Source organism: Brachypodium distachyon, chromosome 3 (genome assembly GCF_000005505.3).
Source record: "Brachypodium distachyon strain Bd21 chromosome 3, Brachypodium_distachyon_v3.0, whole genome shotgun sequence".
Classification (NCBI taxonomy): domain Eukaryota; kingdom Viridiplantae; phylum Streptophyta; class Magnoliopsida; order Poales; family Poaceae; genus Brachypodium; species Brachypodium distachyon.
The window spans coordinates 7,156,431-7,175,929 of NC_016133.3; the positions used below are offsets into that span (position 1 = coordinate 7,156,431).

Below are 19,499 nucleotides of genomic sequence, written 5' to 3' on the forward strand. Positions count from 1 at the left end.
TTCTCTATTTCTGTCATACTGTCCAACTGATATGGACAGTTCTACTTGTTCTCTATCGACGTCTAGCCACAGTTGAAGAAAATCCAGTCATTGCATACAGAACTCCTATTGGCATATTGTTAGACTACTACTGTGGTAAGCTCAGGTATCTAATTAAATCTACAAGGAATATCTATTAGATCAAGTTGATGAATCTGCAAGGTTTTACCTTTGAATGTTGGTGTCAATGATGATGAAAAGAGTTGAAAATACTATTGTTGTGCAGTCGTAACTCTGTCTTAATGGTACCTAAGATTAATAGAGAACAAATGCTTTATATGTCACTGGTTATCTACCAATTAAATATAAAGGTGAGTTCTATTAGAAAATACTTTGAACTCGGTGACCTCTGTTGTTATTGGTTCTAATTAATATCAGAGGAAGTTTTAGATGTCCACTTAGGAAAGAACTGCTTGGTGAGATATTTAATACAACCGCGTTGTTTCATACAAATTTCAAAACTTTCAGAATTGAGGAACTGATGCTTAAGCTACAGAACGCTGGCTGCCCTAGCAATTAAGAGAACCCTATTGATGATTTTTATAATTTTAGCTTCGTTTCAAGTGCAAAATGATGATTTTAGAGGATGCGGAACGCACGGCTTGGTATGTCATCTTGTTAGCCGGCACGACATAGTTAGTAAAAATAGATAGCTATGGTCTGTTTCAATATTTGTTAAAAACAACTATGCTCTCTTCAAGTATTTGGAATTTATTATTGAATGAGATGTTCTAAGTGCTTTTCACATGTATGTTTGCATTAGCACAACCGTGTTTATCAGCAAATGCTTGAATACTTGATGTAGTGCAAGATTTTGATTCTATATTCCATGCGATAATTCAGATACAGAGATGTTACCTTATCGATACTGAGATGAGATATCAATTGTATGAACTTTATTCTTAGTATTTTTTTCAAATATTTTGATTCCGTAGCAACGCACAGGCACCTAACTATGTAAGATACGTTTGATGGATGTAGCTTCAATTTGCAAGCAAAATCAATATTTCTGTCATGTCTAACCATATTCATGTATTTCTGTTAAATATATCAGAAGCTGGCATCTGTTTTCAAGTTGAAGAATTGAGTTGTGATTGCTAAAGTTGATGTTCCCTTGCTTTGGCATTGTGTTCAGGTAAACAAGGCTTTGCAATGTTATACTGTAATAATAACTATGGTCTACGTTATTTCTTGATTCAATTTGCCCAAATAATATGAATGTATCTATACCTAAAAAGCGTCTAGATACATGTAATAGAAAGTCACTTAATATGGGATGGAGGGAGTATATAATTGCTGACTAAAATTCACATCAGATAAATGGAGTTCTTTGTTTAATAAGCAAGTGTATGGCAGCTTTGTCGAAAATGAGGTACCCCACTATATTCCCCATCTTTCTTAATTAACCACATCTCTTTGTGACTTAAACTAACCATAAATTGTAGTATGCCGTAATATATATTTTCACTATGTGAGAAAAACGGAGGGAAGCATCTGCTTCTTAAAATAGCATGCTCTAGATTGTCCATGTTTCCTTGCTATTTGTAAGAGAAAACATGCTAGCTAGCCATAATACCGTTACTTGGTCTAGAATGTTGAACTACATTAAAATCATCACATGAAATTCCACAAATTGTTTAGTTTACTCTCTTTTACAGCTTTGCTACCATTCATGATTCATGTGTGATGTCTATTTAGAGATAAATCATTTCACGGTCCAATGTATTTCTTCTGTTAGCTTTTTGTTGTTTGGAATATACTTCTTACCTACTCCCTCCGTCCAACAAAGGATGTCTCAACTTTGACTAAATTTGAATGCATCTATACACTAAGTCATGTCTAGATACATCCAAATTTTGACAAACTTGAGATATATTTTGTTGGACGGAGGGAGTACATCTTTTAATCTTGCATGATACTAACTAACTCATGTGGCCTAAAGGCTAGAGGCATCCAAGGTTGGTGAGCATCTGTACGTCCAACCTCTGCAGCACAATAATTTTCATGCTGACTCATGCATCTGTTTCTGAAAGAAAGCTTGCTGGTCTATCTGATGGTTCATCGAAGGCATTGTTTTCTCAACACATGTACATGTTTTGATGCTACAGTGGTAGTAAGATCACACTTTGGCTTAATTAAAATGGTGGTAGTCCACTTGTACTCTTAATTAAAATGGATGATATATCATCTCCAAAAGAGCAGTGTACATGTTTGATGCTACAGTGGTAGTCAAGATCACACATTGGATTTCTTAGTGAATGTTCTTCGTTGTATTTTTCATCATTAATTTGATTACCGGGGAAAAAAATGTCCAAATTTGGTTCTGTTATTGTCTCGTACCTATGGTGCACACAACAAATAAAGAACTAACATTCGTCAAGACAAACTGGCAACATCATATACGCTGTTATTTGAGATTCCGTAGCAACGCATGGGCACCTAACTAGTATTTATTATAGGGTTCACTAGAAGTGCAAAGCATTTCAAACATAATAACAACTACATTGAGACCTGTGGACCATCGGATGACCACTACCGCTGTCAGAACGAGACGATGGTGTGCCCCTTTCGTCACTCCCCATTCCGTAGCTGGCCTGACCTCGTCGATGACAGCCGGGAAGTCCTCATAGACGTACACCTCAGGACCAGCGTCCCGTTGCTGTAGTCGCCGTTGTCAGACACTTGAATTGATCTAATGAACTTGACACCATATCTTGCTGGCATGTACGACAAGAAAACCTATCCTCGTTGCTTGGAAGGAACGATAGGAAACTACATCGAAGCTCCGCCGGTTCGAAATGGAGGGAATTGGAGTTTGAAAGGCCATCTCGATGATGAAGCGTGGCCATCTGCCAAGCGCCACGTCCGCGAGAACAACACCATCTTCCACATGCCTCCCGACGGTAAGAAGCACCACCAAAACGAGGCCGAGATGGCAAGAACTTACTCCATGCTGACGACGTCGCCGACCCTTGACAAATGAAGACACTTGCCGAAGCCTTTAGACCAGAAAAACTGCAGCTTCCACCGGTAGATTGGGGCCTTCTTACACAACCAGCGGAGGAGAGGTGACAGTTTAGGTGGAACCCTAGATGAGTTTCTAGGGGAAGAAGACAGACAATGTTCGTGTGGTAAAATTATTTTTATGTCTTTTCCGGTAAGCACCTCGACGTGATAGTGTCCTAGGTTAGGAAGTGCATGCTCGAAGATGACGGGTCCTGAGGCCAGCCACCCTGCCCAGATGCCCTTTGAACTGTTGTTTTTCTTTGGTCTGTGTTTCACCAATTGTTTTTTTCAAACAGTATTTCACTAATTGTCGTGCCTTGTGTTATCGTGTTTTGTACTTGGTTTGTGTTTCACTAATTGTCCTGCCTTGTGTTATTGTGTTTTGTACTCCTTCCAACTGGTCGAAATATTACATGTATCTACACGTTTTTTAAACATAAATACATCCATATTTAAACAAATTTGAGACAAGTAATATGAATCGGAGTGAGTACATATATTTGTTGTTGGCTGGAACTTTGAGCGTTATTATGTAAGAATGTATAACGATATAATATAATATTATATATTCCGCACAAAATATGATGTTGGTACAAATGTTGTGTAATAAATACATGAGAATAAATACTAATAAATTTATCATTTATTAGCGGTCCAAGATAAATTTGTGTATTTTGTATATCCACCAACTCCAAAACCGGATAGGTTAATCTAGACTAATTTAGTTGAACTGTTGTTTGTCTCTCCGTTTCTAAATATTAAATGTATTGTATTTATTTTGATAGAGTCTTTGACCAATAATTAATCCATCACACGATATATTTTGCGGATAAAATGTGTATTGTTAGTTTTTTTAAATATATTTGCTTATGTTTTTTGATTTAGCAAAAAAAAAATCCCGACGGAATAATCCTTGATCAAACCATTAGTCAAATGAAGTAAAATACTTCTACAAGATGGAGTTCGTGATTTCATTTTTTAATTTCCGATTTTACGTTTCAAAAGATTATCCCTTTCGTCGTGATTAAAAGAGAAAACGAATAGTAGCACCGTGGTAAAACTGTTACAAGTAAAAAAAAACTGGAGTGGAAACAGCAGCCAGCAGCGGAAGCTCGCGCACCGAGGAGAGAAAGAATCGTTTTCTACCTTTCCTCCCTTCTTCTCCGCAAACCCACCGCCGCAGCGACGAAGCAGAGCCCACAGTTTTCCTCCACCTTTCCCCTCTTCTCCTCTCCACCTCCTCCTCCTCGCCCGTCAGCCATGGCGGCGCTGTCCCGCGCGGCCTCCGCGATCCGGCGGCGGGGTGCCCTGCACCTGCTGCCCGGTGGTGCGCCGACGAGGGCGATGGCGTCGCTCTTCGGGCACGTCGAGCCGGCCCCCAAGGACCCCATCCTCGGCGTCACCGAGGCCTTCCTCGCCGACCCGTCCCCCGACAAAGTCAACGTCGGCGTCGTACGTGCTTCCCGGCCTTGCCCGATCACTTCGATAGCTCTGCTTGTTTTGTTGTTTTTCTCTTCCGATCCGATTACGAATCCCGTCCGGTTCTGAAAATGGGTGTGGTTTTGTGGTTGGGACAAACTGCAGGGCGCCTACCGGGACGACAACGGCAAGCCTGTCGTGCTCGACTGCGTGCGTGAGGCGGAGCGCCGGATCGCCGGCAACCTCAACATGTGAGATCCCCTCCTCGGTTTCCTTGATCCCTTCTTGCTGCTGGTTACTCGTACGAATAATGCTATTGGCCGGCCCAGAGAAATCAGCCAACTAGGTGATGGCTGAAGTGGATACCGAATTCGTGGGTTGCTATTGTTCTTTGCTAGTTGTGAATGTTGGGAACCTTAGCTACTTGCTTGCTTTGAACCTGCTGATCAAGAAGTTAGCCTCAAGAACCTTCTTCATTTTTGTGCGGTTTTATGAGAAATAGTAGCATGCTAGTTGCTCAGTATGTTGATCAGTTAGGGGTTCAATATGTGCCTTGATCTTGCAGTTCCTCCTTTCAGTCAAGAAATTGGAATGCTAGCATTTGTTATTTGATCAATTTCAGTTTATCAGTACACATTCGCTCAAAACCGCTTAGCAGTGCACCAATGTTGGATCTATTTTAAGTTTTTTTGTAACACTGGTCGATTTTCAGACACTTCTGTTTGGCTGTTTTATCATGGAAATGATCTGTTCATCCGAGACAGGTTTTCTTGCATTTCACTATTAGACACTTGAACTGTGTGAGGTTGCCATCAGTTCTAAACCCCTGATCATTACTGGCACCAATAGTACTATTGGTCAGCCCAGAGGAATCCGCTGACTAGGCGATGATGCGCTTGAGTGGACACATAGTTCGTGGGTGCTAGTATAGTCGTTGTTGTGCATGTTTGGAACCTTAGTTGCTTGCATTCTTTCCAGCTGCTGATGAAGAAAATAGCTGCAATAATCTTGATTCTGTGTGGTTTTGTGAGAAATAGTGTGATGCTGGTTATGTTTGAAGGTTGATTGGCGCACATGCCTTGATCTTGCACGATGCGGCAGTTCCCTTTTCTTCATCAGTTAACAATGCAGAATAATTGTATTTTTTGTTTTCAGCTTAGCAGTATCCGATTTTGGATCTATCATCTTTCTGAGCATTTTTGTATCAGAGGATGATTGCCAGATGCTTGTGTTTGGCCTTTTTATTTTCAAAATTGGTTGTTCATGGGAGAGATGTTGTCTTGTGGTTATACAACTTATACTGTATCATTTCAATGTTAAATACTTGAACTACTGTAGGCTGGCATGGCATGAGTTCTGATCACTATCTTTGTTTAAATTTGCAAAACAGGGAGTACCTTCCAATGGGAGGAAGTATCAAGATGATTGAAGAGTCACTAAAGCTGGCATATGGGGAGGAATCTGAGTTCATCAAAGATAAAAGAATTGCAGCGGTGCAGGCGCTTTCAGGTACTGGTGCATGCCGGCTCTTTGCTGACTTCCAGAAGCGTTTCTTGCCAGATTCACAGATCTATATACCTACACCAACGTGGTCCAAGTGAGTTGAGATCCTTCCATGGCACCAGTTATTTTGCTTGCTCACATTTTAATTCTTAAATAGAACAAACAATATAGTTTATTAGGTCCCAATGCAGTTATAAGTGTTTTTGAGTAGTAGTTTATCTTAACTTATGCTATATTATTCAGTGCGGATTTTTTAGCAGTTGTTTTCCACACCTACATCTTTAGTAGCTAACCTTAACATGGCGAACTTCTTTAGCCATCACAATATTTGGAGGGATGCTCAAGTGCCACAGAGGACATTCTCATATTACCATCCAGAATCGAGAGGGCTTGATTTTGCAGGACTAATGGATGATATCAAGGTGATCTATTTCTTGAGTATTGTTAAATAAGTTGTGACATTTATTCTTAGATAATGCAAGAGAGAATCTCTTGGCCTCTGCATCAAGAGATGTACAAATCCACAATACTCTTATAAATACTCCTCTTCTTTACTTCTTGCATTTACTCTCCTTCCTGTACCAAACATTTTATGTATTAGGTTTGACATCAAGTGGCAACAGAATCAATGACAACTTTGTTTGCCTTGTTACTTTTATCACAATTTTGATTCTCCCCTTGAGATGTTCATTTGCAGATATAGTCGTCTTGACATAACGCCTAGTCCATTGGATACTTGGATTTTTAAAATTTGAACCCAGAAAGACTCACTATTTTCCCCTTGGGATTCTGACTTGTTTCCAGTTTGTATTTGTCTATAGTTGCTTTCATTAATGTGTCTTCTTCTGATTTTCTCTGTCATCTGCAGAATGCTCCAAATGGTTCGTTCTTTTTGCTTCATGCATGTGCCCACAATCCTACTGGAGTAGATCCTACAGAGGAACAGTGGAGAGAGATTTCCTATCAGTTCAAGGTAGGTTGAGAATGAAATAACAAAACAATGTTTTTTCTCATATTCATACATTGGTTTCCGCCAGTTACAGGTTACATATCTCACTCCTGTGTTTCTATGCTCTACAGTTGAAGAACCATTTCCCATTCTTTGACATGGCATACCAAGGATTTGCTAGTGGTGATCCAGAGAGAGATGCCAAGGCAATCCGGATCTTCCTTGAAGATGGACACCAGATAGGATGTGCTCAATCATATGCAAAGAACATGGGGCTTTATGGACAGAGAGCAGGATGCCTGAGGTATTCACTTGACCAGTGTTGATTATTTTTGAAACAGCTTAGGCATGTATGTCACCTGGAGAGCTTCATGCATTCTCTTGTGAAGTTAAATGTGGGTTGTCTTTTTTTTTTATGGGTTAAATGTTGGATTCCTGAAAACACAAGCCATTTCAAAATGAAATGAAAGATTGAAAGTTTTTACTCTAGAGAATGTTTTCTATGTAATTTTCTGTAGCAAAGTGCAGGACGTTAAAGAGGATGCATCTTTTTTTTTGTTTTAATTGTGATATTATCCTTGATGATTGTTGTGGCTTCATTTATTAATTGTTACTGTTGCAGTATTCTGTGTGAGGATGAGATGCAAGCAGTTGCTGTCAAGAGCCAATTGCAGCAGATCGCAAGACCAATGTACAGCAACCCACCTGTTCATGGCGCGCTGGTTGTTTCTATAATCCTAAATGATCCAGACTTGAAAAGCTTATGGTTGAAAGAGGTCAAGGTAAACTGCAGATCCACTGTATTAACAACCGAATGCTCCTAAATTGCTAAATCTATTGCTAGTATGTGAGAAAAGGAGCTTATTGGCAAGGCTGGTTGTCTCAGGGTATGGCTGATCGTATCATTGGGATGCGGAAGGCACTTCGGGAAAATCTTGAAAAGTTAGGTTCACCTTTGTCATGGGAGCATGTCACCAATCAGGTAATTGGTACCAATGTTGTATCTGTGTGTGAGGAAATAGTACTAGCACTATGATAAATGCGATTTTGAATTCCTGAATATGATACTATGATACTGCACTGTCCTTAACTGTACCGATTCACAATGTTTGCTTGAATGCTTTCTATCCTGAGACCCCAAAGCCATTTTGGGATTGTGTTTGTACCATAATTTATAGTTGTAAGGAGTCTGATTCATCAAGGAAAACATTGAATGTATATAAGGCCTGTTTGGTCTGTGAGCACTTTGCCCTAACCAAGTTTAGGTAAGTCTGGCAACAGAAATTGCAAAATTGATTTTATAATGTGTGAGTCATGGTGCTAATAATGTGTGGCGAGCTACAACCACAGCAACGACCAAACACCCATCTAGAAAAGTATGGCATGCATAAGATTAGACTCGGGAAGGTTGTTCTCTATTAATTGTCTTGCAGGGGCAGGTGCTTGTGGTTGTTTAGTTCAACTTATAGTTTGGCATCATGGTTTTTTTACATATCATTTGTTGTACAGAACTCATGGACCTGTCGGGCTGGCTGCTTGGGCTTAAGAATTCCCCAAAATCAACTAGCAAGGGATAATTTATGTCGTATCATTTAAATTGTGTCTCGGTATAATTAATATTAGAAGTAAAGGTTCATTCGAGCTTTCTGTCTCAAACTTGGATGGGTCACATTTTTAGTTATACCATTCTTTTGTATGGTGCTTTAGCTGGACAAGAATGCTCTGCAAAAGCAACTTAAACCATCCTGTATCAAACATGCAACTTAGATCCATTATTTGGACATTGAGATTCCATGTGTGACTCGATTTTTTGTTATCTGTTGAATTTGTATATATAAATAAATGATTTCTGCTCGTGCAGATTGGAATGTTCTGCTACAGTGGGATGACACCTGAACAGGTTGATCGCTTGACAAATGAATACCACATTTACATGACCCGCAATGGGAGAATAAGGTATACTCGTAATAACAATCAGTAGCAGTCAGGTTCTTCCTTTAATTCTTGTTTTGGTGGGTACCATGTTCTTTATTTCGTGAATGCCTTGATCTCTTTCCTCATATTAACTTAACATTTTTGTTGGCTCTTTCAGCATGGCTGGTGTAACAACAGGAAATGTTGCTTATTTGGCCAATGCTATTCATGATGTCACTAAATCAAATTGAGGTTCCTTCCTCCCACCTTCAGCCAATGAAGAGCAATTTTTCTTCCTTTCTGGGGCTATTCACTCTATACTGTCATACTGCAGAAATAAGTTGTAGCATTGTAGCATGTCTGTTGCGGCTGTCAAACGGAGAATTTTATCTATATGGAGAATGAGAGATGTCCGACTTGCTTGGAAAGAGTTAAAAGCTGATCCTGTTCTTTCTTTTCTTTTGCAAAAAATGGCTATACCTTGATTTTAGCAAGACAGCAAAGAACTTCTTTAAGAAATTGAGCATGTGGATGTGTCTCTTGATGACATTATACATGTTGATATGGCCATGCTAACCTTGGGTACGACTTTTGGTACCCTCAATTCTATAATATTTGAAAGATTTATAATCAGGTGAATTTAAGGAGTAATTGTTTTCATTGTCACATGCATGAAGAGGCAGAGCTATTACTATCTTGTCTCGTTTTATTACGTAGGCATCTTATCGAGCTTTTCAAATCCAAAGTCAAGATGAGATATGATGGAGGCGAACGGGAGGGCCAAGAAGAATCAAGCATTCATATGGCTGAGAGGGAAGGATTTCAAGTGTACTTTCCAACAAATCAAACGGCACATGATTCGGAGCTTGCTAGAGAAAGATATCACGAATTAAAGTTGAATCCGATCCGGGTCCGAGCTGTCAGGAGATCTGAATTTATTTTAATCACCTAGGCCACATCCGGAGTCCAAATCAAGCAAACAAGTACTTGTTGGAAAGGTAATTACAAGACCTTTCCAACGGATCTGGACCCATCAAGAGATTCGACTCGTGCTGACCGCGGCGGAGGCGGACAAAACAAGCTGATGGGTCTGTTTTTCTGTTTCCTAAAGAGTTGTAGTTTGTTAGGAAAGTTAGAGATAGAGTTGGATTTCGGCCTCCTTACTCAAGGTGGACGAAAATATCTCTCCCTCCTCCTTTATATACCCCATGAGCCCCCCTAAGAAGCCTTGGGTTTTGATTACATAAAGTTTAGCCATCTTTGCTACTTTCGTGTAATCGCGTGTGTCGGTTAGACCACCTGTTTTACCGTCGTCAAGACTCCAACTTATCGTCTCGTTGAGACATTGGTTTGATATAGTATACTCGCAATTTTTTATTGCATCCGCTATTTATCTTGTTCTTGCTTGTTTTTCGATTGGTTGCAGGAACAAAGACCTTCGGTTGATCGTGCTCCCGCGTGATCAATAACCCTCTGGAGTTGGTGTATCGATTGCTAAGGCGCTGCCTCCTAGGCCGTAGTCGGATCATCAACGTCACCTCCTACCCAAATCGAGAGTTATCAATCTCATTGAAAAATCAGGACACCCTCGAGACCATCACATGTTGAAGTACCGTTTTATGCTCTAACGTTCGCTTTCTAAATGGTTATTGTGTAGTAAAAGGAGAAACTGTAAGACGTTCCCACTTAGCTCCTGAGAGGTAAGAGGAGAATTCGATCCTAGCAATTGATTGATCGAAGATAAAATCTGGCTATATAAACATGTTAAGTATGACAAATGGGTGAATGACTGAAAAGAAATGTTTGTTAGATTTTATGTTAAATCCTTGCAAAATATATAGATTAGGTCTATTAATCCTTGGTTACGTAGGCCATGTTTGTTTGGATTTCTGCTTCAGCTTTTGGTACTTCTAACTCTCTAAAAAACACTTCTCCCGTTTACACATGAAGCTGAGAAGCACGTCTGGAGGTGCTTTTCTTTAGAAGTTGCGGAAAGCATCTTTAGACGTGATTCTCAGTTTTATGCGTAAACGAGAAAAATGTTTTTTAAAGGACCAAAAGCGGCAGGAAGCAGGTTGGCAGGGAAACCTGACCGAACCCAACCTATAAATGCTACAGTTCGTGCAGTTTATGCTACACGTTTTCCATGGGTTTGACGAAACCGTCAAGCTGACAGAAATTCTGCAGTGCTGTTGCTGCTCAATCCTCATCTCATCGCACATGACCAGATGTAATCCGACGACAGTGGACAACGACATGAGGATTCATGCCAACTCCTGTGGGCCGGCTGGCCAGGCAATCAGGCATCTCCTCGTCTCTGTCGTTAGAGACTGGTAAGGAGGCTGACAGCGAGATCCGCGCCGCTAGCGTGCTTCACAGCAAGCGACGACGAGCTCTTGACGGCGAGATCTGTGTGAACCTGCAGTAGCAGTACGTCCTGCATCACCTCGTACCCTGTTGTTACGTGGGAGTGAGGAGAGACGGACATGAACACCCCTAATATCGATTCTCATATATTCCTCCCTTTCATATTAAGTATTCTAAATTTGTCTAAAATATGCATGTATGTAGAGACGTTTTAATGTGTGAATGCATATTTATTTAGACAAATTTGTGACATTTAGTATGGGATTGGGGAAATATATACTACTACCTCCGTTTCTTAACGTAAGATGTTATACCTTTGTGGTAAGTCAAACATTTAAAATTTTGAATAAATTTATAAAAAAACATATAGTAATATCTACGATATCAAATAAGTATACTACGAAGATATATATCACGAGGAATTTAACAGAACTAAGTTTCAATAAAAAGGAATTTAACAGAACTTATTTGGAGTTGTAAATGTTGGTAGGTTTCTCTATAAACTTATTCAAACTCTTTTAAGTTTGACTTATGACAAATTTAGAACATCTTATAAGAATGGATGGAGTATGTATGTTGGTTCAGTGTAAGATACTATGCCATACACATGCAAGTATATTTGAGTATTTCGAAGGTCTCATTTTTATGGTATTCCAGAACTGAAATACTCACTCCATTTCATAAAGGTTGGCGTATTTTGTTTCGTTAAGACAAGGCTTTGACCAATGAAAACTCTATTGATATGTGTTTTTTCATACATGAAATTTACATCAATGAATTCATCTTTAAAAGTTCTTGCTAATGATCATGGTTTCGTATCATATAACTTACATATTAATAAAGTAATTTTTGGTCAAAAGCTTGTCTTAACGAAACGAAATACGCCAATCTTTGTGAAACGGAGGGAGTAGTTATCAATGGAGCTCATACCTTCAACATTGAAATTTCAAATCTGCATACAATGGGACTAAAATATTTCTCCAGTATTTAAAAAAATTCAATTTGATGAACTTATTACATTCAAAATTTATTGATTCACAAAATCAGCATTGATTTATAGTAAACTAGAAGGGCACATATTTCTACCAGTGGAACGGATGAAACAAAAAAAAGCTACTCCTCATACAATTTTGATAAACCGAAAATCCCAAGCAACCGTATTCAATTTGTCCCTGTGCTGTGCTGCAGCCATTGATTGTCCTCTGCGGCAAGTTGTGACCACTGTATTTAAGCCATATTCAATTTGTATTGATTCTATACCTTGATTAATGACCTCTTATTGCAATAACGCCTATTGAGTTCTCAGATCACAAAGCAAAGCATGCTTGGAAAAATTCGCATTCACAGATGAAGGTGCAACTGAAGTTTACCAGATCCAGTTGTAACAAGGCAACATGGTCTCCAGCATCTAAAAATTATGCGCTATACCTAGAAACAAAATTGTCTTTTCATCTTTTACTTAACGGTCAACTAACGGTAGCGGCATATTTGAACCCTCATGTAAAATTTTAGTGGCAAAGTTCGAACAAGAAAATTCTGAGTGACATTTGGGCATATTATGAGCAAAATTTGAGTGGCAAATACAGAATTCTCTATTGTATCTTATTATAGATACAACAAAGCTCTAGGCAAAACATGAGGTGTCACTGATAAAATGATAAAATGTTAGAATAATATTACAGGTTATCAAATAAAAAGAGCTTACGATACAACATTTAAGATACCATGCATCGAATAAGTTGTACTATCTAAACACTAATCCATGCACTAAGAAACAACAATAAGATACATTAGAGACGGCCTAATACTCTTGCAGATGGCCGTGCCGCATGAAACAATAGTAAGTTTTGCATTTATAGTTCAACCTATTTCTGCTCGATTACAGGAAACCTAAGAGAAGTGTCAATATGTAGATTTGTTACCAATGCAGAAATAAAACCAGCCATTTTGTGAATATTTCAAACAATGAATCACCAGAAGAGAAAAGAAAAGGCTAGAAGGTGACAATGTTTGCACTAAAAACTGCATTCAGAATGATTTTCCTAGTTCTAAGTTCGAAACGCTGTTAGTCTGTAGACGCAACCCCAGGAAAGTCCTCCAAAGTTGAAGTACATCCAGGCTATACATATTTTGTACAATTGTCATCGTTTCTCTTTGTTTTTGCTCTTCAAGCGAGCACTAGTCATCATCTAGGACCAGAGAGCTCAATTGGCTCTATTATGAAGGACGATGAATCATGTGGATCCTCATGTCTTACAGAGAAACTGCAAGAGCCTCCGTAAGGCAGCGCTTCTCTATGCATGTCTACTCCATTCTCTGCCAGCGCAACGTTAGATTCAAGGGCATGTAGAACTTCTGACATCTTGGGCCGCAGAATAGGATTGGTCAGAGTGCATTGGAGAATCACGTCAACTGAACACTCTAGCTCGGCTACATCGAAAGAATCTTTGAGATCCCTGTCAACAAGTTTATCCAGCTTCTTTTCCTCCTTGAGTTCTCTAACCTGCAGAGCATTGAGATTTTGAGATTAGGTGGTAAACAAGTACTATTTCTCCAAGTAAATCCAGGAGCCTGGCCTATAATAGGAAAAAGAACTTATTAATACATGGCAGATTCTTATGCCAAATTGAGCATGCCAGAAAATCAACTAGGCTTTACAAGCAGTTCATTAAAGATATGTCTATGAACTTATGGTATCATCGACTATGACAATCTGGATGAAGTTCCCTAATTAAATTAGCTACTGCTGGCAGTATTTAGACTAGCTGTTGAAAATGTGCATCAAAACGCTCCAGGTTTGGAGTTCATCGCAGTATGTAAAAATTTGAACCAATGAAGTTACCCAATCTAGAATCATCCCCTTCTGGGACTGGCCATGTCCGTTGCTCAATGTTTTAGGTCCAGTAATCAGTTCCAGCAGTAGAATACCGAACCCATAAACGTCAGTCTTTTCTGAAGACTGTCCTGTTGAGAGATACTCTGGGGCAATATGACCAATAGTGCCTCGAACTGCAGTAGTAACATGTGAATCTTGCCGGTCGAGTAGTTTTGCCAATCCAAAATCTCCAACAACCGCTTCAAAACTTTCATCAAGCAAAATGTTTGCTGCTTTGACATCTCTGTGAATGATCTTAGGATTGCACTGTTCATGGAGATACAGTAGTCCTCTGGCAGCCCCAATGGCAATCCGCATTCGTTTGCTCCAATCAAGAGAAGGTTTTCCACGATGGTACTCTGGAAAGATAACGAGTAGAAAAACAATGGAATAAGAACAGCAACATAGAGCCAGAACACTGGGCTCGGAAAGCCATTCTTAAAGGAAAACATAGACTGCTAACTATAGCTAGAAATCACAAACATCCAAATGTTGTGGACAGCAGAAATTACCTCTCAAGCGGTCAGCAACACTGCCATTTGGCATATATGGATATACAAGCAACCTTTCCTTTGAGGTCATGCAAAACCCATACAAGCGCAAAAGATTCCTGTGCACAGCTAGGCCAATCAACTCAACTTCTGTCTGGAACTGAACTTCACCAGTAACATCAGGATCTTTTAACCTCTTGACTGCCACTAAAGTTCCATTCCTAAAACAGCCTTTATAAACAACACCAAAGCCGCCTTGGCCTAATATATTCTTTGAGTTAAAATTGTCAGTTGCATTTTGCAGATCATGAAATGAAAAATGCTTCAGATGACCCATTTCAATGTCAAGATCTTGATCTAAGGTTGAAAACAGAAGTATTCGTCAACATATATTTTTTCAGCAGTAAGGTTATAGATGAATAGATGATTAGATAATTACCAGAAGAAGCAAAAGGCAAGCGCCATCTGCAATAGTTTAGCCAGCACGCAAAGAACAGAGCAAATATTGTCGCACAGATGACACTTAAAGAAATAGCCAGTGCTAATTGATGATGATTCTTAGTCTTATTCGACGTTCGAGACGTTGTATCTGTAGTCAAAGGTAAGTTAGTTCCACTCAGACAGGTAAGTTTGTTCCGGAGGATACACTTCTAAGAACTAAGAAGAGATGATATCAGGTAAAACAGTTACCGTTAGTTACTCCTTTCAGATCTGTGCAACCATGTAGACTTGATGAATTGCAAAGGAATTTGTTTCCCACAAGACTAGAAAGCATATGTATAGCAATTCAGTGAAGTATGAAAGTTTACAGGAAATAATTATGTGTATATGCAAATTTTAGCATATGAAGAGTGAAACATGCAATCTTTGAGCAATTGAAGGATAAAAACAAAACCCAGTTACCTGTAGTCATGCGCATATATTTTTGGAACTGGACCACTTAAATTGTTGTATGATATATCACTGAAACAGATTTCCCATGTCAGTTTGAACACCAAGGATTACATTTACCCACACCAATTGTCAAGAAGGAAATTAAGCATGTAATAAGATACATACAGGAATGTGAGACCTGGAAGCTTTGCAACATCTGTAGGGATTTGTCCAGACAAGTTGTTCTTATCAAGGCGCCTGAAGGATTGCAACACAGTCACTATAAAACTAGTCATCAACCGTGCATGTGCTTGGGTTAGCAATTTTAAGAACAAATAGTAAAACTTTTTAATAACAGTTATTGCATATAACCGACTTATATATAGGAAATCCGCACAAATAGTTATCTGAAACATCACATTTTTTTACTGTACTTGTTTTCCATAGGTCATATGGCGAAAAAGGAACTAACTATACTTCTAGAAATAGATCCTAATAAGGTCAGCGTGCATGTATGATTTTTACTTGTCCTCTAGTTGTGTGCGCTTCTTCCAAACTGTGATATAGGTAGCTGAATTTATATTTGTAAACATTGTTTCATCAAGCTTGTATGACTTCGCTAGCTTTATACTTGGTACTGATTCAATCTCAACGACTAATGTCTTAATTAAATTGTAGAACGGACTTGATTAGAGTTCATTCATATCAGCTGTATTCATAGCACAAGAAGAGTTTTGGTTTCTTGGGTAGGCAGGCAGACATGATAAACTTAATTAGAATCCGCGATATTCAATCTGTAACACCTTGATGCACGTGAGATCAAACAGACACAATAATGTGTCATATTTAAGAATAAATAATCCCAATAGATAACTTGTGACATACTGTAATAATTGGCATAAACTCACAAATAATTCAGTCGAGTCAGCTGCCCCAACGAACTCGGGATTTCACCAACAAACTGGTTACCAGAAATATCAAGAGCTTTCAGATTGGCCAGCTTCCCTATCTCTGGGGGTATGCCACCTGATATTTTGTTATTCTGTAGTAACCTGAAGGTGGCAATATAAAAGGTTGAGCAATAGAGCATTGATATTTAATCTCATTTTCACAAGTTCAGAAGGAGACAGTAAAACAAGATCTACAAGCAGGAGAAATAGTACTATAATCCATGGTTGATAATCCATGGTTGAGAAAAGCACATGAAACAATCAATATGAAGTATGCAAAGCACCTAGCCTCAGGTCATATTCTTATAAGTAGGGTGAAAACAGATCAAACCTTAGTCAGAACATATTTGTGTCCATATTTTTTGGTCAAATTTGAACGTTGTTGCATTCAGATACGGATTAAATGACATATCAAATCTAAATTCAGATCAAATTTCTGTTCAAGTCGGTCAATTTCGGATATCTGCATGGCCTAGATAGTAATGACCTTTGTTATAATACAAAGCACAATTCATCATTGCAATTAATTTATCATGATGAAACATGAATGCACTCCCTGTCAAAAAAGCTATCCGACTAATCGTACATACTGCACTAAAATATGATCTACTTAGGCACCAGCCGCCACTCCATAATGATAGTCGGACTAAAACAATATTTTGGACTGGAAAAACAAAACCATATTCACGTACATATGAATTTTGGTTCCTAATTCATATAGTCAAAGAAACATTAATCAGGTAAGAACGTTTAAACCATATTCATATGCTATTACTATGGCAATTAAATAATATGGATAGTTGGTACATGTTTTACAACCCACACTACAGATTTCACTGGAGAGACATTTACTAATGGTCTGATTTAAAAAAGCCATGAAATATAATTGTAACTAACACTTCTATTCCAAGTTTCATTTTAGCCATTTTCATAAAATTGTACCAAATCTATGAATAATTTTCATGACTAGATGTCAAGACAACTTTGACCATGAGCAGTGTACGGCAAAGTTCAGAAAGTCAATAGAACAAAATAAGAGCATCAATTCAAAAATTCAAAGATATTTGTAATGATGTATAACAATGGTGCTCAGGCCATAATCAGGTTCTGACAGTCGATTATAATAGCTCTTGAGTCCTGAAGCTGGCATCTATATAAGGTTCAACTAACACAGCATTGCAACAAGTCATGAATTCAATACTCAAATTTTGTCGCAATTTGGTTTGGTTAATGAAGCAAGATATTTCTTGAAGCTCACTAATCTAAGAAGGCTGTTTTTCTCTTCACGACTAGTTCAAGATTATTTTTGGAGTTTTGATTCACATCACCTAACTCTTTCACAAATGAAACCACATTTCCTAGTTCTTACCATGCAAGATTGAGTTTTGCACATGTAAGAAACATATGCCAAAGACAACAAACATTCTGAATAGTATGGCATGGCAGCAATATGCGTTCACAATGAGCAGTGCGTGTTCAAGAAGATGCAAAAGGTGGAAAACCTATCAACCGAACAAAACAAGCTTAATTAAGCTGTGTAGAGCTCTAAAAGAATATGGGATGCCCCCGTTCTTGACAAATAAAGAAAGGATAGTTTGGTTAAGAGGGGTTGTGTTGTTACCTATGATCTCTCAGTGTCATATTTTACTCACCAGTTCTTGTCCCGACCCTTGATTTTTATAAATTAAACTAAATGCTAAGAGCTGTATTGTGAAGTGACCTATCTTCAGCACTTTAACTATCACAATACTGACCACTCAGTCACTAATGGAATCACCTAAGTAGCAACTGGGTAAATTGCCAAGCCAAACTTCTTCTTTTTTTTTGTTTTTGAAAGTAATTACCAAGCCAAACTTCAAATGTTGCACTACCATAGGACACTTTAAACTTGTCTACTTGCCTTTTACTTTCCAGACACACGAGCATGAACCTTCTCTCATTCTTGAACCAATTTAAGTCGAAAAGCTTAAAACTCAAACGGTGATCCAAGATATACCGTGTCAGAGGCACTAAGGAACCAAGAACTGTGATTGGGTAGTGGAGTTCCTTTCCAGGGCCTTACATTGTCTGAAGGTAGCTGAGGTTCCCGATGCTCGGCGACAGCGCCCCTGACAATCCATTGTTTGCCATCTGCCTGCAACTCCAGCATCCAAACAAATCACCAAGACACCAACAACAAAGCAACGATGACAGAATGAAAGAGCATCCTGGTAATCGAGCAAGACAAAACACGGAGCGAAAACTCACAGCGAGACGACGAATCCTTCGGGGGAGCAGGCGACCATGGACCATGTGCAGGGGTCTACGGAGTTGATGTCCCAACCGGCCATCACCCCCTTCTCGTCCCGCATCCGGTTCTTCACCGCCATCAGCGCCGCCACTGCAGCAGCACATAAAGCACAACCAGCACTCGTCACAGACCTCCTCGTACCAAATCGGCCAACCCTAACCTCACCCGAACAGCCATGGCTTAGCCTAGCCCCAAACCTCACCAAGCCAGCGACGCACCCACCTTCGTAGTTGAGCCCCTTGGGCGAGAGCGGCGGGTCCCCGGCCGCGACCCCACCGGCGGCGAGGAGCCATGCTGCAACCACCACCCCCACAGCGCCGGCGCCGGCGGCCAAGGGTAGTCTCGCCATAGCATAAAGAGCGAGACTGCGGCTGCGAGTCTGCGAGCTGCTCGGCCTCGGTGGCCATTTGGGCGTATAATACTGTGCCGCTGCTGTTATCGAGCGCGGCGACGCTGCGTGCGCGGGGGAATTAGATTAGGCTCGGCTTAATTAAGGCGATTTGGTTGGGGAATTGGGAATCTTAATTAAAAAACTGGTGGGCTAATTGGGCCTTAAATTGCTGGGGCCGGGCAAGAGGGGTGGCTCTCGAGGCTCGGGAATTTGTGCCCAGTGTTTGGTTTTCCTTTTGTTTGGTTTTGATTTGTCGAGACGGGAATGGGTCCTCCTCGAGATGGAGGAGGGCGGCCAGGGGATTGGCGCTTCTGGTCTGCCAGTTTACGCCTTCCGTGCTCTGTTCTCTGTTTGCTTGCTGTTCCTTTTTCTTCTGATTCTCTGACACAATTGTTTGTGCTCTGTGGAAAGGTTGAGGGCTCTTTCGTTCAA

At 39.6% G+C, this 19,499-nt stretch overlaps 2 protein-coding genes across 2 annotated transcripts; one reads left to right on the top strand and one right to left on the bottom strand.

Moving 5' to 3' along the window:
- Nucleotides 1-4,184: 4,184 nt before the first annotated feature.
- On the top strand, nt 4,185-9,469 carry LOC100833284 (aspartate aminotransferase, mitochondrial). The gene is made up of 10 exons (XM_003571846.4): nt 4,185-4,497; nt 4,630-4,715; nt 5,855-6,061; nt 6,284-6,389; nt 6,836-6,940; nt 7,048-7,220; nt 7,539-7,698; nt 7,803-7,898; nt 8,778-8,872; nt 9,009-9,469. The coding sequence occupies exons 1-10, from the start codon at nt 4,306-4,308 to the stop codon at nt 9,079-9,081; spliced, it is 1,293 nt and encodes a 430-aa protein (XP_003571894.1). The 5' UTR covers nt 4,185-4,305; the 3' UTR covers nt 9,082-9,469.
- A 3,558-nt stretch (nt 9,470-13,027) lies between these two features.
- LOC100833902 (probable LRR receptor-like serine/threonine-protein kinase At5g45780) lies at nt 13,028-19,088 on the bottom strand. The gene is made up of 11 exons (XM_003571848.4): nt 18,899-19,088; nt 18,634-18,766; nt 18,449-18,520; nt 16,345-16,488; nt 15,623-15,694; nt 15,467-15,526; nt 15,254-15,327; nt 15,003-15,152; nt 14,585-14,920; nt 14,040-14,431; nt 13,028-13,700 (listed from the first exon to the last, which is right to left on the bottom strand). Exons 1-11 carry the CDS (start codon nt 19,023-19,025, stop codon nt 13,383-13,385), a joined length of 1,878 nt encoding a protein of 625 aa, XP_003571896.1. The 5' UTR covers nt 19,026-19,088; the 3' UTR covers nt 13,028-13,382.
- Between the last annotated feature and the right edge of the window lie 411 nt (nt 19,089-19,499).

What these genes read in the sequence shown, in the direction of transcription:
- LOC100833284 (XM_003571846.4), top strand. Translation starts at nt 4,306, where the DNA reads ATGGCGGCGCTGTCCCGCGCGGCCTCCGCGATCCGGCGGCGGGGTGCC. An exon ending in ACAAAGTCAACGTCGGCGTC is followed by an intron (nt 4,498 to 4,629) that starts GTACGTGCTTCC and finishes GACAAACTGCAG; the next exon opens with GGCGCCTACCGGGACGACAA. An exon ending in GGGAGCATGTCACCAATCAG is followed by an intron (nt 7,899 to 8,777) that starts GTAATTGGTACC and finishes CTGCTCGTGCAG; the next exon opens with ATTGGAATGTTCTGCTACAG.
- LOC100833902 (XM_003571848.4), bottom strand. Translation starts at nt 19,025, where the DNA reads ATGGCGAGACTACCCTTGGCCGCCGGCGCCGGCGCTGTGGGGGTGGTG. An exon ending in CTTGCCTTTTGCTTCTTCTG is followed by an intron (nt 14,921 to 15,002) that starts GTAATTATCTAA and finishes TTTCAACCTTAG; the next exon opens with ATCAAGATCTTGACATTGAA. An exon ending in AGGGGATGATTCTAGATTGG is followed by an intron (nt 13,701 to 14,039) that starts GTAACTTCATTG and finishes AATGCTCTGCAG; the next exon opens with GTTAGAGAACTCAAGGAGGA.